Source organism: Calidris pugnax, unplaced genomic scaffold (genome assembly GCF_001431845.1).
Source record: "Calidris pugnax isolate Ruff unplaced genomic scaffold, ASM143184v1 scaffold19, whole genome shotgun sequence".
Classification (NCBI taxonomy): Eukaryota; Metazoa; Chordata; class Aves; order Charadriiformes; family Scolopacidae; genus Calidris; species Calidris pugnax.
Window position 1 is genome coordinate 2,242,051 of NW_015090775.1, and position 15,097 is coordinate 2,257,147.

General features: G+C 36.6%; 1 protein-coding gene across 2 annotated transcripts in view; it reads right to left on the bottom strand.

The window, feature by feature from the left end:
• MLLT10 (myeloid/lymphoid or mixed-lineage leukemia; translocated to, 10) overlaps window positions 1-15,097 on the bottom strand; it is a 146,859-nt gene that overhangs the window by 92,260 nt on the left and 39,502 nt on the right. For both annotated transcript variants that reach the window (XM_014946217.1, XM_014946224.1), the window contains exons 5-7: window positions 13,722-13,825; window positions 11,138-11,231; window positions 9,044-9,139 (exon numbers count right to left, since the gene is read on the bottom strand). In XM_014946217.1, the coding sequence (XP_014801703.1) occupies window positions 9,044-9,139; window positions 11,138-11,231; window positions 13,722-13,825 (294 nt within the window). The remainder of the gene's footprint in view (window positions 1-9,043; window positions 9,140-11,137; window positions 11,232-13,721; window positions 13,826-15,097) is intronic.

Genomic DNA, 15,097 nt, shown 5'->3' on the forward strand with positions numbered 1-15,097 from the left:
TGTCACCATCCCAACTAACGACATTAACAGAAAGCTGCATATAGTACTTGCTAATCCCCAATACAAGAACTGCTTGGCCTCTTATTTGTGACTACTAGCTATTAGTAATACAGCCATAACAATTCCAGAATGAAAGATGCCCATGGTCCACAAGTTTCAAATTCAAATCTGAGTTTATCTTGGTTTGACAAGAACAGCCCTAGCTCAGGCATTCATCTACCATTTTATGCAGAAAAATTAAATGCAGTAGCAGTGTTGCTGCAGTCACAGTAATAAAACGATATAGGTACAGGATAGTTTACAGGGAGAAGTGGAACACTACTGCCAGTATGTCGTGGTTTTACACCAGTCAGCAACTAGGCACCACCCCCCAGGGAATCAGAAGAGTAAAAGTGAGGAAAAATTCATGGGTTGAGATTAAGACAGTTTAATAGGTAAAGCAAAAGCCACACACACGAGCAAAGCAAACCAAGGCATTCATTCACTGCTTCCCATGGGCAGGCAGGTCCTCAGCCATCTCCAGGAAAGCAGGGCTCCATCACGTGAAACAGTTACTTGGGAAGACAAACACCATCACTCCAAACATCACCCCCTTCCTCCTCCTTCCTCCAGCTTTATACGCTGATCATGGCATCATACGGTATGGGATATCCCTTTTGTCAGTTGGGGTCAGCTGTCCCAGCTGTGTCCCCTCCCAAGACCTTGTGCACCTCCAGCCTCACTGGTGGAGTGGGGTGAGAAGCCAAAAAGGCCTTGACTCTGTGTAAGCACTGCTCAGTAATAACAAAAACTTCTCTGCATTTTCAACACTGTTTTCAGCCCAAATCCAAAACATTGTCCCATACTAGTTACTAAGAAGAAAATTAACTCTATCCCAGCCAAAACTAGCACGTAGCATTATTCAAATGCATACATATTTAGCTCTAAGAATGAAAACTGTTCTTAAGTACCAATCCTTGAGACAATTACTTGAAAGATCCTACTCAATACAGGGATAATGGTCAGAATTTTAACCATCAATGATAAAAAGACTCAAGAATTGATGATAAAAATGTCAGCCAAAGCTTCTCTTAGGTGCAAGACTAACGTGCAACAACTCTTACTTATAATAAGATATACTTCTTTTGATATTTAACATTAAAATACACTTCTTCTGTTATTTACACAGTTTAATGCTAACAATTAGTGATGGATACTCAGTGCTAAACACTTGAGTAGCGCTTCATAACTTAAAAAATGGTGCAAGATTAACTAAATAAAGGAAATTGTTTACTGTCAATGCTACCTTCATTTATTCCTATAAAAAATGCAAGTATTTAAAACTTTAAAATATGTATTATGTTACATACTGTGAAATGCTCCACTGTCTGCAAGGTAACTTAAGTATACCCATTAAATATATGTCAAGAAATAGGAAAATAGAATGGCAAGCAAAAGTAATACAGTTAATTTTCCTGACTCAGCAAGCGTAGCATTGCAGACCACCTTTAACTGCATATGGTTTATCAGCACACACAACATTGTACCTGGTGAACAGCATATACATACAACTTTATAAAAAAGTATCAAGATTACCTTCTAGAAACTGCTACAAGGTCAACATAAGTCAACATAAAGCAAAGAAAAGTAACATCTTAAAGCACCTTTTGCTTCTACATCTCTCAGAGCTATAGCTACAGAATTGAAGTGTAGGAAGATATATTTCTCAAACAGAAACAAAAACCAAGCAGTAACCTTAAATGGACTAATGACGTGATTTTTCTTCAAAAAAAATCCACAATTCTTGCTTGATGAGCACAGTATGAACTTACTACAGTAGAGATCTACTCAAAATTCTCCCAGTATTGCTCTAGAGATGCCTATAAAAAACACAGTGAAGTAGTAGTAGCCCCATGAAATAACTAACAGAATTTCTTCAGACAAATGTTTGAGGATTTTGCCACCCGTGGAATTTCAGTTTTACAGTATACAGAGACAATTATCATGGCTACTAATCACTACTACTATGTGCACAGGTTCTGCAGGGGTCGGGTTTTAAGTTTGTCTTCATTCACGGTGGAAAGCAGAAGACGAAAACGTGTACTTTGAGGGAAAAGGGACAGCCATGCCTAACGTAGTCTTACAAAATGCTACAGCTTACAGAGTAGTTTTTAAGTATACCTGAGGTGGTGTGTTCGTCATTTCGATTTCACAATAATTAACTAATCCCAGGTGCCAAGATTAATACTATTATGAGGTGTTTGTTCTGCTAAGGTACACCAAAAGCATTACTCTTTCTTCCATAATATATATGATGCGTTACTGTAAGGTTAGAAAAATATTAAGTAGTCATATCAGTAATTCCATAATAAGCACGGTAAGTGAAACAGAAGTTCCTGTTTTTCCTCTTACTAAAATAAAAGAAAATGTAAATTAAAACAAGCTTATCTGCTTATATAGCTCTTCCTGACCTCCACAAGAGATAATTTTGCTATGCCATCTAGACCAACTGACGCCAGCTCCAGCAGATTACACACGGTTGATTATTAGGCTGACAGAGAATACAACAAAAGTTAACACAGAACTTTAGCAGGCAAGCAATCAAACAACAAGATGCCACCTTTGCTCTTAATCCTGCAGATTTTAAAGATACGTATTATTAAATATACTCAGATAGAGTAGCTTTCTAATGAAATTTTGTTTACACAGTCACACTCTGTCAGTCTTCCCAAATAACTAGACTTTCAACACAATTTGACATGAAGAGTTATGTTTAAAAAAAAATTACACTCCTACAAAGTTGGTAAAGAACAGGTACCCAGGAACAGAAATACTCGTCAGCACCAAAAGTAAAAGACTGAGGCGTGAAGTCACTCCTTTTTGAACACCAGGGAACCCACAGACAAAGACATGAACCAGTTCCGCAGCTCATAGGTAGATATTAAATACACTGAGCTACATATGGCATATACTTATTGACCAGTTTTTAGAGGTATTCTTCTTTCCCTCTGAATGAACAGAGTTTGGAAGAAGTAATGGATAAGCACCACCATTAGCATCTATACCACACAATTCTCATTTGAATAGTATTTATCTAGCACTACTCAATAATTAAAATTGAAGTAATCTCAAAGTGTTTGCAAAACACTTTTCTTCTACTTATCTTTAGCTGTCTTACGATTTTGCTTCACATGTCAAGAACAGTTGAGAGCATTAAACAGTCACATCTATTAAACCAATTAACAGAACTTTAATAAAAATTGTAGAATCATAGGAAAAATGAAGTGGGATACTACATTACTGACATGAGTCTGTGGCTTTTTTCCCTAAAAAGTTACACAAAACCCCAAGGTTCAAATAACATCATTAAGTTTGTGAAATGAGGCAATTAAGAGAGGAACGACATAATTAGAATTGCCTTTGCAACACTCTATATAGTATTATAAATGGACTCTTCATGACTTAATCAGAATATTTATATTTTTTTTAAGAGAAAAAAAGGGAAACCCTTGCTTATGCAGCTGAATGGTGATCCAAAGAACTGCAATCTGTTCCTATATTTGCCACAGAATCTTACGTGATACATGGCAGGTCAATTTTATCTTCTCACAGTCAGTTATTCAGATAGTGAATCAACACCTGAGCTGAGTGTTTAGGACTTGATTTGTAACAACCCACATAGAGCATGAAAATACATTAATAACCATCAAACGCCATTCTCCCAAATGAAACTCATAGCCGTGACATAAGAATGTAGGCTCCTTCACACCATATTGGGAAAGTTTGGGCAGTACAGAATGCAGCTCACAAACCAACACACAGCTAGCATGGGAACCTTCAGGCAGTAAAGGTGTGTTTTAAATGTTCCCTTCCCATGGGCCTAACAACCAGCCTCACAGCTACAGCGGAACACGTTGAATGTCACACTGCCTCAAAGCCTTCTTAGATGTTCACTTTTCTCCCCAAAGAATCAGAGATGGTATAACTTTTCTTTAAGATGTTACGGTTTGAGAAACCTGTAACGATATATTGTCATTTACACAATTATTCTGTCACCCGATGACCCCTCCACACCCAGGAAGGGGAACCAGGGAAAACAAGGCAACACAGCGGTTCAAATACGAACAGATTTAATAGGATACGATGAAATAATTAACTATAATACTAAAGAATCAATATCGATCCCAATACCAATAGAAAACATTATACTCAGCCAGTTCTATCAGCAGGAAGCTGTGCACTCCCACCAGGGGACAGCAATCGTGGGACACTGTGAGCATTACGACTTCGGGAGGAAGGGAAGGACTCCCGGGTCCTGCACTGGGGCAAGAAGTTCTCTGGACTGACCCCATCAATTACGACTTCGGGAGGAAGGGAAGGACTCCCGGGTCCTGCACTGGGGCAAGAAGTTCTCTGGACTGACCCCATCAAGGGAGAGAGAGAACTACACAGAAAACTTTCTAATTTACATTAAATGTGCCGTTCATGGTAGGAAATAATCCTGTTGGCCAGCTGGGGTCAAGTGCCCAGGCCTCGCTCCTCCTTGTCCTGCACCTGGCAAGGCTCAAAAACACCAAGACATTGAATCCCACAGAGCCTGGCTGGCTATAAAGTCAATATTTCCACTAATTCAGACACTAGAGTCTTCTAAAAGTGCAGTTTTCCCAAGCATTAGAAGAGAAGTTACTCCTGTGTCGATCAAACCAGGACAAAGAACAGGGCAAGCAGCAAGGAGAGGCCCATAACGAATTCCCTTTAGTCAGCAGCTCAGTCCTGGCCCTGCATTTTAGGTTCTCCTCAGACTGACACCATCCAACTTCTGTAATAGTGCCCTGGGGCTCCTTGTCACTATTTTGTTCTTTTTCCCTCTTCAATCATCACTTCTCACACATTTTCAGTCTTCATTCACAAGCCCATTATTGTTTATTTTGCATCATATGAGCCATTATAGCAAAGAGTTTCAAATTTCCCCTTCCTGCTCAGCCCAGACCAAAGCACTTCTAATAGAAAAGGAATTTGTGTAATTCAGCTGCTATATAGTAGTTACTTACTATGTGTAAACACACATTTTTCAGAAGTCATAAACATACAATGCTAGTAAGCTTGCCTGATTTTCACATAATTGGCAAGAAACACTTCCTTTATGGAAGGGTCAATCCCAGACATATTTAGCTACTTCTTTAGCCCCTTCCAAAGATAGGGCTGTGGGGGACATGAGCAAAGCAAGATATTCTTCTACAGCCTCATGGTGGCCTAAGTTTTTCCCTAAAAAACTTGAGGTAAATACCTTGGCCCTGAAAGAAAAGGATATTATAACGGGATGCCAAGCAACATACTCCCAACCCTACTCACAAGGCACACAGCCTCATCTCTAATAGTTTCTAAATAACATCTCTGCCATAGAAACTAACAATACTTAGTGCTGCAGTAACCAGAATATAACTAAGCTATTTATTCTGTAGCTTCAAATACTTCATTAAAATTAGATCATACCAAAGGTTTAGGTTTGGGGTTTTTTTTTAATTATTATTCCCTTATGTATTTGCTATTGATTTTGTAAGCACAGTGCCCAGAACAGACTGTCTGAAGATCAGATTATCCACATTTCTAAAGAAAAAGATGAAAGATAAAGTAGAAACTAGAGTGCCCTTCCGGGGAAGAGGGAGGGAGACACCACTGTATCTGGGAAGAAAGATATACGTATTTGCTGTAATATGACAACAATCTAGATTCCAAACAGATTTACAGAAGAGTGAAATAAGGAAAGTCACCCTAAAATATGACCCTACTCCTCCAATATACGCTGTATATTTGATACACTATATCAAATAAGACATCACATGCAGAAGGTAATCAAATTTACCAAGAAAATGAGCCTCCATACGATGTACAGTTCATTGACTGAAGATTAGTATTTTGCAAAGCACAGGTCATTCTTTAACTACAGAACATGTAAGATTAAAAAAGCCAAACAAAAAATCTGTAGCCACAAAAAGTTAGGTGATTAACAGCTTTAGGAAATTAGAACTTTTTTCACCACTTTGTGGTTTTAACTAGAATAGCGTTTTGTTATTATACAACATACACAGCAAATTAAACTTGATAAGTGAACATGCTATAACGTGCCATGAGAACCTCTGAATGTGAAATAACAGATCAGTGCTTCTAACTGTCGTGGTTTCAGCCAAAATCACCACAACCAAACCGACAGATGGCCCTTCCCCCCCCTCCCCCCCCCGAAAGAGGAGAGGAAGAGATAAGGAGATTGAAAAGTTTAGAATTAACTAAACTACTTTAATGAAAAACTAATATTAAAATAAAAAAGAGAGAAGAAAACAATGAAATAGATACAATGTATATACAAAACCGTATCAAGCTCCCAGGATGACACTCCCGTCACCAGCAGGCACTGGGGGAGTCCCAGACTGGACTCGGCAACAGATGGGAACTGGGTTCCAGCTCTGGAGTCAGGAACACACGGATCAGGATCAAAGGCAGATGAACTGACAGGGTCCTCTTTCAACGTCGGCCATTGCAGGAAGAGAGTTGACCCTTTGATCCCTCAGCTTTTATACTGAGCATGGGGCAGATGGGATGGAACACCCCTGTTGGTCAGGTTTGGGTCACCTGTCCTGTCCGTTCCTCCCCACAGATGTGACCCCTTTACGTTTTTCCGTTTCTGACCCTCTAAGGGGTAAATAATGAAATTGGCTGCCCTTGGTTGTTATAGCAATAAGTATAAGCAAGGGCCTCTCTGCATACCATTCCCTGGCATGTAGCACAAACATCAGTCTTATCACTCTGAGAATGAGCAGTTTTCTCCACAATATGCCGTTAATTTCAGAGAGTTAGAAGAGGCCTAGCTAAAATGTAAAGTTACAGAACACAAAATTGATCTGGTTTTACCTCAAACCAGGACATAACTGCATTGCTTCACTTGCTATTAGAGATCATGAGATCTTCTGGATTACCATGTTTCCGTTCATGAAAGGACAAAAAAAACTTTAATATCCTATTTCTAGCTAACTTCAAGTCACACAAAAAGGTCGGGACTTGCAAAGACAAGCCAAAATATTAACTATTTCTAGAAGATCCACAACAAACCACTTCCAGACCCCAAGTGAGCAGCTAGCAGAAAAAAAAGCTGATACAGTAGCTGAATACACCATGTTAGAAAGGCCCTCCAAGTATTCCCCAAAGATTTTACAGGTATTATGATCTGAAGCAGCATAGTATCTCCAGTCAAAGCCACTAAAAGAAAACAACAAAAACCCCCAAACCACAGGTTTTTTTTTGCACTGCTCACACATACAAAACTGCAATTGGGCCTCACGCTCACATCTCACAAGCCTTTTCAAATTCAACTTCAAAGTTTTGTCAATGTGAGTAAAAATCCATGCATGTATCTTGACAAAACATGATCTGAAATATGATAGTGGTGAAAAAGTAAGCAAACTAAGAAAAAAAAAAAGGCAAATATTGCTAAGGTTTACCTTGCAGGTACATTTGTAGTCTATAATTCAAGATCGTTTTTTCTACCAATGTGTTACTAAGAAAAATAGATCTGCCAAAACCCCATACTTTTGTTATTTTAGTCATAAATTCAGATTTAGAGGTACAACCACATCGCAATGCACACTCTATCCCGCATTACCAGATAAAAATGGAACTATTCACATCAATAATCAGACCCAAAGACACTTTTTAGAAGATTATCTAAGAATGGAGATCAACACCCATTCAAAGTTGAAGTGAGCTTAAAAACCAAACCAAATATTAAGGAGACTAAAGGTCTGAAGACTGACATTTGTTATTCAATTTCCTGTCACTATAAATATAGCTCCTTCGTATAATACACATTTGGTCAACACACTCTTCAATTCCAGTTTTTATGTAATGATTTTGAACAATGCAAAACTAAGTCTACCCACACCTGCAGAAAAGTCTATTTAGTTGTACAGGGTGCATGCAGGTGAGCGGTTTTGCAGGTATTATTAGAGGGCTAAAGAAAGAGCCAAAGCAAATTTGCATTATTGTGCTACTGTCTCTCATCATTCTGTGTTAGATTTAGATGACAAATTTCCCATAGAATCAAAAAATCATAGAATGGTTTGGGTTGGAAGGGACCTCAAAGATCATCGAGTTCCAACCCCCCTGCCCTGGGCAGGGACACCTCCCACTAGAGCAGGTTGCTCAAGGCCCCATCCAGCCTGGGACAAGACAACTATTAATCTAGCAGTAATAACATAAAGTAATAATCATTATAAATTTAAAATTATTTTTTTAAAAATATATCGTTAAATTGGTAAAAGAATAAACCAACAATAGAAATTAGTAGACAGTTAGGTTCTGTGTAGCCTCACAGAAAGATTCCCAGATGAATGACAAGTATTTTGCCATCACAGTGAGCTTGACCACCAGTACTAGTACATTGTGTCAAGTCAACAAGAGATGAGTTCTTTGATGAGGAGAAAAAGATGTAACAGGTTAAAACATGAAAAAATTAGAAGCACCTGTTTATCAGGCTGATTGCTAAACTGTCTACACCTGTATTTTTTTTCCACCTAGACACAAACGCTACACAAAAAAATCTCTAATGGAAAACTAAGAGATAGAGACATAGTTTAGTTTTAGAGACATTAGAGACATAATTTAGTAAGGGGGGGTGGGGGTGGGGGTGTATGGTTTTCTTTTGTTTTGTTTTGGTTTTTTTTATCAGAGTTAGGTTGATGATTGGAGTAGATGATCTTAAAGGTCCCTTCCAACCTAGACGACTGTATGATTCTAAGTAAAGGAAGCTGTATGGAAACAGCCTTCCCAATAGATATGTTTCAGTGTGTATCCCAAAACTAATGACACAGGAATAGGAAGGTGAACGTACAAGTGCACCTGAAAATATTTCCTCATTGGACCCCAGTAGCTCCAGTTTATCACCTGTGTTGTTTATTATTTGGTATTTCAGGAACAAGATTCCCTTCACACTTTTCAGCAAAAATTAAATTTATCAGAAAGTGCTACTATTAAGCAGATGTGCCACATAATTAGCAACGACAAATCCACTTACTTTTTTCTCCTTCTCATGATGTTTATCCTGAGAGTGAGAGGAAGAATCACTTAAACTTTGATCATATGACCTATTAGATCCCCGTTTGCTCTTTTTCTAAAAAGAGAAAATATATTTATGGATAGAGAGAAGGAACCATTTGAATAAATAAAAAGCATAAAGCATTTCAACTGATAAGATGCCTTACTGCTTGAAGAAAAAAAATACTTCAGTTACAGAAAAATTGACACATTACTAGCACTAATAAAACTAAAAAGACTACTCAATGTCTACCACAAAAAAAGCCTATCCTCATAATCAACTTTTACACAAATTTGCAAGATATGCTTTCCACAAAGAGATGAGATATGCCACTTTTTAAAGGTTAAAAGATGCTAGACACACTTCAAGTTTTCATAACATACACCACAAAAGATGCTGCTCAAGTAAGTACCGCACGAAGTCACACTGCCACATGCTTGAAATGCATTGTGAGGTGGCTGTCTTATAGCTTCATGATTTATTATTCAGGTGACCTGTCTGCAGTGTTTTTCGTTAAAATGGTTTAAAAACTAGGATATAGAATGCTCTATTCAGGTGACCTGTCTGCAATGTTTTCGTTGAAATGGTTTAAAAACTAGGATATAGAATGCTACTGTCGTGTATGCATTTATAAGTGGCAGGCATAATTGCCTGTATTTCTGTAATGTTTGAGAGCCTAGTCTGGAACTGCAATACTTTATGCTAGGCCAGTATTCAAAATTATTGTTATTTTATCATAACTGAGGCAGATTTATAAATACACTTCAAGTTAGTGGTTTACCGACCAAAGTTTTCAGTGGTATAGTAGATAAACCCCACCCACCATCTTCAGCAGTAAATACTGAACACCTGTATTTACCAGGCATCAACAGTCACAATAATCCTAAAGAAACACTAAAACACTTAAGCAATCTTGCCAATCTTTACTGTTCTTACCACTATAGTTTCATAATGGAAAGCTAACTAATTACATGTCAAATAAGGAGGTATGTCTTTACCATTAAACTTGCTTTTTAAATAAACATATGCGTTTTCAATCATAGCTGTACTGGATCATACCAATCAAATGCATAATTGTGTAAGAGCTTGCCTTCACTGCTAAGTAATAGAGCATTTTTGTTATTTTTGTATACTTAGCACAAGATAACAATGAATAAAAACTCTTAACTTAGTGAGGGCCTAGAAAGCTCCGACTTATCTTCATTATGAAGCAAACGCATCAATATTCAGAAGAGCAAAGAGCTAACCTCACCAAGCTTATCTTCTAGAAAGCTAAAATAGTTCATTCACTGATTGATTCAAGTAATCAGCAAGTTTAACTATACTTACAGCAGTATCTGAACGTAAGTTTACATGTTTAAATTTTCATAATTCAATATTCATAAATAACATTTTTTAAACATCAGTAAGTCCTTCAAGTCCACACACTCACACAGGTACACAGAAACAGGTATCTGGAACTATCAAACTGGTGATAAAAGGTGACAGGAAAGACTACAGAGGTCTGGTCCAAAACCTACTGAAATAACTGAGAAATTTTGGAGTTTTCTGTTTGCTTGTTTGTTTTTTAAAATCAAACCCTCAAGTCACTTCCTTGAGGTTGGTTTCAGAGAACTTATAGGGCGGGAATATCCACTGGCTACACAATGAGAGACAGAGAGACAGAACAAAAGGAAAAAACACTATAAAAAAAAAAAAGAAAAGAAAGTAACAGAAGCAGAAAGAAACGGAGGGCTTATTTAAACTCTAATATACAGGATAACAAGTAATATTTTCTAGATTATTCCAAAATGGACTAAATTCCTAGAAGACAACTAATCAAATTGCAAAAGAAAACAGTACAGGAACCTAATGAAAAAAACACTAAATGTGCATGCTATTTCTGGCAGAGGGTAAAAACCGACAAATCTAGAAAGCAACCACTTATAAAAACATTTTCAGCTAGTATTTCTGTAACTGTGATTAAAACATTTTTTTAATGAAATAGAATCTACTTTCTGAGCTACAGGAAAATATTATTTCCAGTGTTAATAGCAATTCGGAGTTAATTCAGATAATTTAATGAATACATACCAGTTTACTAAAATGGTATTTACAGTAGCCACAGTATTGGACATTATCTGCACCATTGCCTTCTTCTTCACAAAGAAGTCCAGCAAACTGTGCACTAAAAATAAACCAAAGAACATTCAAGAAAAGCAATTTTACATCAATTTGTACAACAATATCACAACTTTTAATGTATGGACATTTATATCTGCATTTAATAAAAGAGATTTCTACACAAGTGACTTTTAATGGCATGCAAGCACATAACCAACCTTTGTAGCCAAGTGAAAAACACATATGCTTTATAACTTTGGCCTGATGCCTTTTTCGTAGTCTTTAAGCCACTCACGCAAGCTTATAGCTTGAAAAATCTATGTTTATTATGCAGCTACTCCAACAAATAAATAAACCAATCATTTTATAATGATTCCTAGCTCAAATTCAAGCCAAAAAACATCTAGAAACGAACAGATTTTAACAAAACCATACTGTAGATCCAAAGAAGAAATTTTTCTCAAGTTGCATATATCCTTCCATGCTTTGCCAGGAAAATTACTTTTTTCTTTTTTTTTAAATAGAACTTCAATGACATAATAAATCAAACTACATTTATTGGTTTAAAAAGACTGTGGCAGGTTAATTTCTTTTAAAAAGAACAAGAACTTCAATTTTCCTTGCCTGGGCTAATTACTACCTTATTCTTCCACATTTTTTCAAATCAAATTTGCTTTCCCCATTTGTAATGTTGATTTATTTTCTTTATCAAAACCAACTTAGACATTGGAAAAGCAAATATTCAGTTTCATTTTCCATATCATTTTCATTAGCATAATAATGTAATGTTACAGTCAAAATGATGCACGGGAGTATTTAAATGAAAGAACAATATATAAGGCAGCTTATTTTCATTGCTTTTTAAAATCACTTTCCCCTCATTTATACATTATGTTCTTGGGCAATCCAGAAATACTGCTTCCTAAATACATGCACACCTACAGCAGATGCCAACTACAGAAAACACTTAACAGGATCTCTTTAAGCGAAGATCTATTGTTCTAAGCATGCCCTACAAAAAGAGATGGACTCAAGCTCATTCTTCCTTAGACATTAGTTTTGTTAACCCAATATTGATACACCTCACCCTGGATCTTTGCCTTCTGTAGTTTTCACATTTTTCTTCCATTTTTTAAATACTGCAGAACCCTCTCAACATCCTCAGTCACAGTACTCTCTGACTAGATATCATTTTATAGTACATACCAGCTGGTTTTAGAATCAAAAAATTGCGAAAATAGGCAAGGTAAATATTTAATTTTGGATCTAATTCTCATGTTTGTTATGGCATTCATTGAAAACAGGGTTTTGGAAGAAAGCAAAAAGATTAAAAGTGCTCTTGTATGCATCCAAGTGTTTGAAAGAAAAGAGACCTTTTCATCCAAACACTTGGATGTACACATTTTTTCATATCTGTAAGTAACTTCTTTGCATGGTATGCACGCTTTGAGGACCACAATCCATTTGCACCATAAAAAGAAACTTGACATCGATCACATCCAATGAAAAATTGGATCAGGATAGTGCTTATAAAAGAGTAAAACCCGCTAGATAGTCAAGTAATTAAAAGAAAAAAGAAAAAAAATGAAGAGTGGCCAAGAAATCAGGGCTTAAACTACAGAATTCCATCCTTTAAGATCTGCAAAAGGTATTCAATCACTTGATTACACTGAAGAATTTAAGTAATTTCAGTGGGCGTGCAAATATCTGGTTCTGCTGGTCACGAAGCAGCATGCTAGGGCACTCATAAAACAGACAGGTAAATCCACAGATTACGTAGCTACACAGCCTGTGTAAATCTACTATCTATCTTTTGCAAATTAGACTCAGCTGAATGTGAAAAAATAAATTTTGGGGTGGAACTCCTTTTGCCTCCTTCTACCTGTTGACATATGGTTTGACTAATTACCCAGCCTCTTTTAGAAGTCCATAAAGTGAGACAAGCATCTCCTGAATGCAAGCAAATCTAAATATCTTAAAACGCAATGAATCAGATGGTGGACACAGCTGTTTTTCTCCAACAGCTATAAATGAAACCTAAATGAATAGTTCAGGATAGATGTATACCATTTAGATAAAACCAGTGAGGTGAATTACCCCCAAATATTTGGAAATCTGTACCAGAAAGGGTGAGTGTAGTGCATTTTTATGTACAGCTCAGTAATTTTTCCCACTGATTTAACCAAAAGTACACATCGAATCAGTTCGCAGGTAAACAATCAATGTCTTCACATTCCCATATACTATAAAATATCATCTGAGAAAAACAATGTAAGACAGAAAAGAAAAAAAACAACACAATAAAGCTTATTCACAGCAGCACACAGTGCTTAAATACAACCCAAGGGAGTATTATCAGAGAGCTTTTGTAGCTCGCAGCAATGTCTATGCCACCACTGCCATATTGTTAGTCAACTATTATAATGAAGTTAGGTCTTTCCACACAAACCACTTCTTTACTCAGAAATATACTAAATAAAGAGTTTATTCATTACATTGTGTACATTGATTCTTTCTGGAACACCAGATATATTAAATAATAAAATATACTCACCACGTTACATGAAAAGCTTGTCGACATCCATGCTTGTTACATGTCATACAAGCACCAGTGGCTGCTTTACTTTCTCTGCCTTGTTCATCACAAATATAGCATGTCTATCAAAGAGAAAATACTTAACATGATAAGAAGCATACAAATGAATTCTGTTACTCATAAGAGATTCTAGGGTGAGAACTACTGGAATTTGCAGCTAAGCTTATATAAGAACTTCTTCATAAAAAGTCTAATTATGTTTGTTTGCAAAAGGAGATCATCTGGTAGATGCTTGGGATCTGTGTAACATTTCACCAACACTAAAGCAGTACAAATACTAATTTACTTAAATCCTGTATCACTATCCAACTAGCCAAATGGTTAAACTGCCAAAGGTTAACAGCACTAGGGCTACAAGATTTTCCTTGCTTTCAGGTTTGTGTTTATGCCCTTTTATGTCGCAACGGTCACATTAATTTAACATTACCTGTATTGGTGGCATTCAGAAACATCAACTTAGACTGAGTGCCTAATGGTACAAGATACCCTATGGTATATATGCACATCTACAACACCACATACATACAGAAAAACTGCAAACTTAAAACTTTATTTGTATATTTGGTGTAAAGAATTTTCAGAAGTCTCATGGCATGCTTCAATATTCATATGATGATTAGTTACCTTTAATTATATACAGTGTTTAACAGAACTCTGCATTAATTTCAGCATGATTTGGACATCCCCATAAATATCTTAGAAACTAATCAAGCAAGAACCTTCTGTAAACAAAGCTTAAATTAGTATATCGAACCCATTTCAATCTCAAAAACAAGCTAAAATGAAAACAACCTGTCTGGTACCTGAAAATCCCTCCATAGCATTTCTGTGAACTTACTTGTTTTACTGGGATACTATGGCAATTTGTAATAGTTTCAACATTCTCAGTAAAATGGAAGAAAAAAAGATAAGACAAAAAGAATCCAAAATCTTTCTCATTATTTGATATTTTCTTTTTTAACATGTGGCCAATAAACACGGGTCCATGCTGTATGGAATCTCACGGCTATACTAGACATCACTACAATCTCTCACCAGCATTCTGGGGAAAAGCATCAGGCAAACCTAAATCTCTTTCCATTTTTTATTATCCTAATTACTGAAACACCATTTAGAGAGATTCCATCATATCACATTTATGTGTAAAATTTAACAATTTCAGAACAGATTCTTAATGAAAGTATCCTCTGGCATGGGGGCAGTGTCTGTTTTTAAATGAGAGAGAGAACCTTATTGAGGTAATAACCATCAACAACAGACTGCTGCCCCTGTAGGAATCCCATTACAAGATCTTAGATGTGAAAAGATAAACTTTTCCCTCCCCCCCCCCCCCC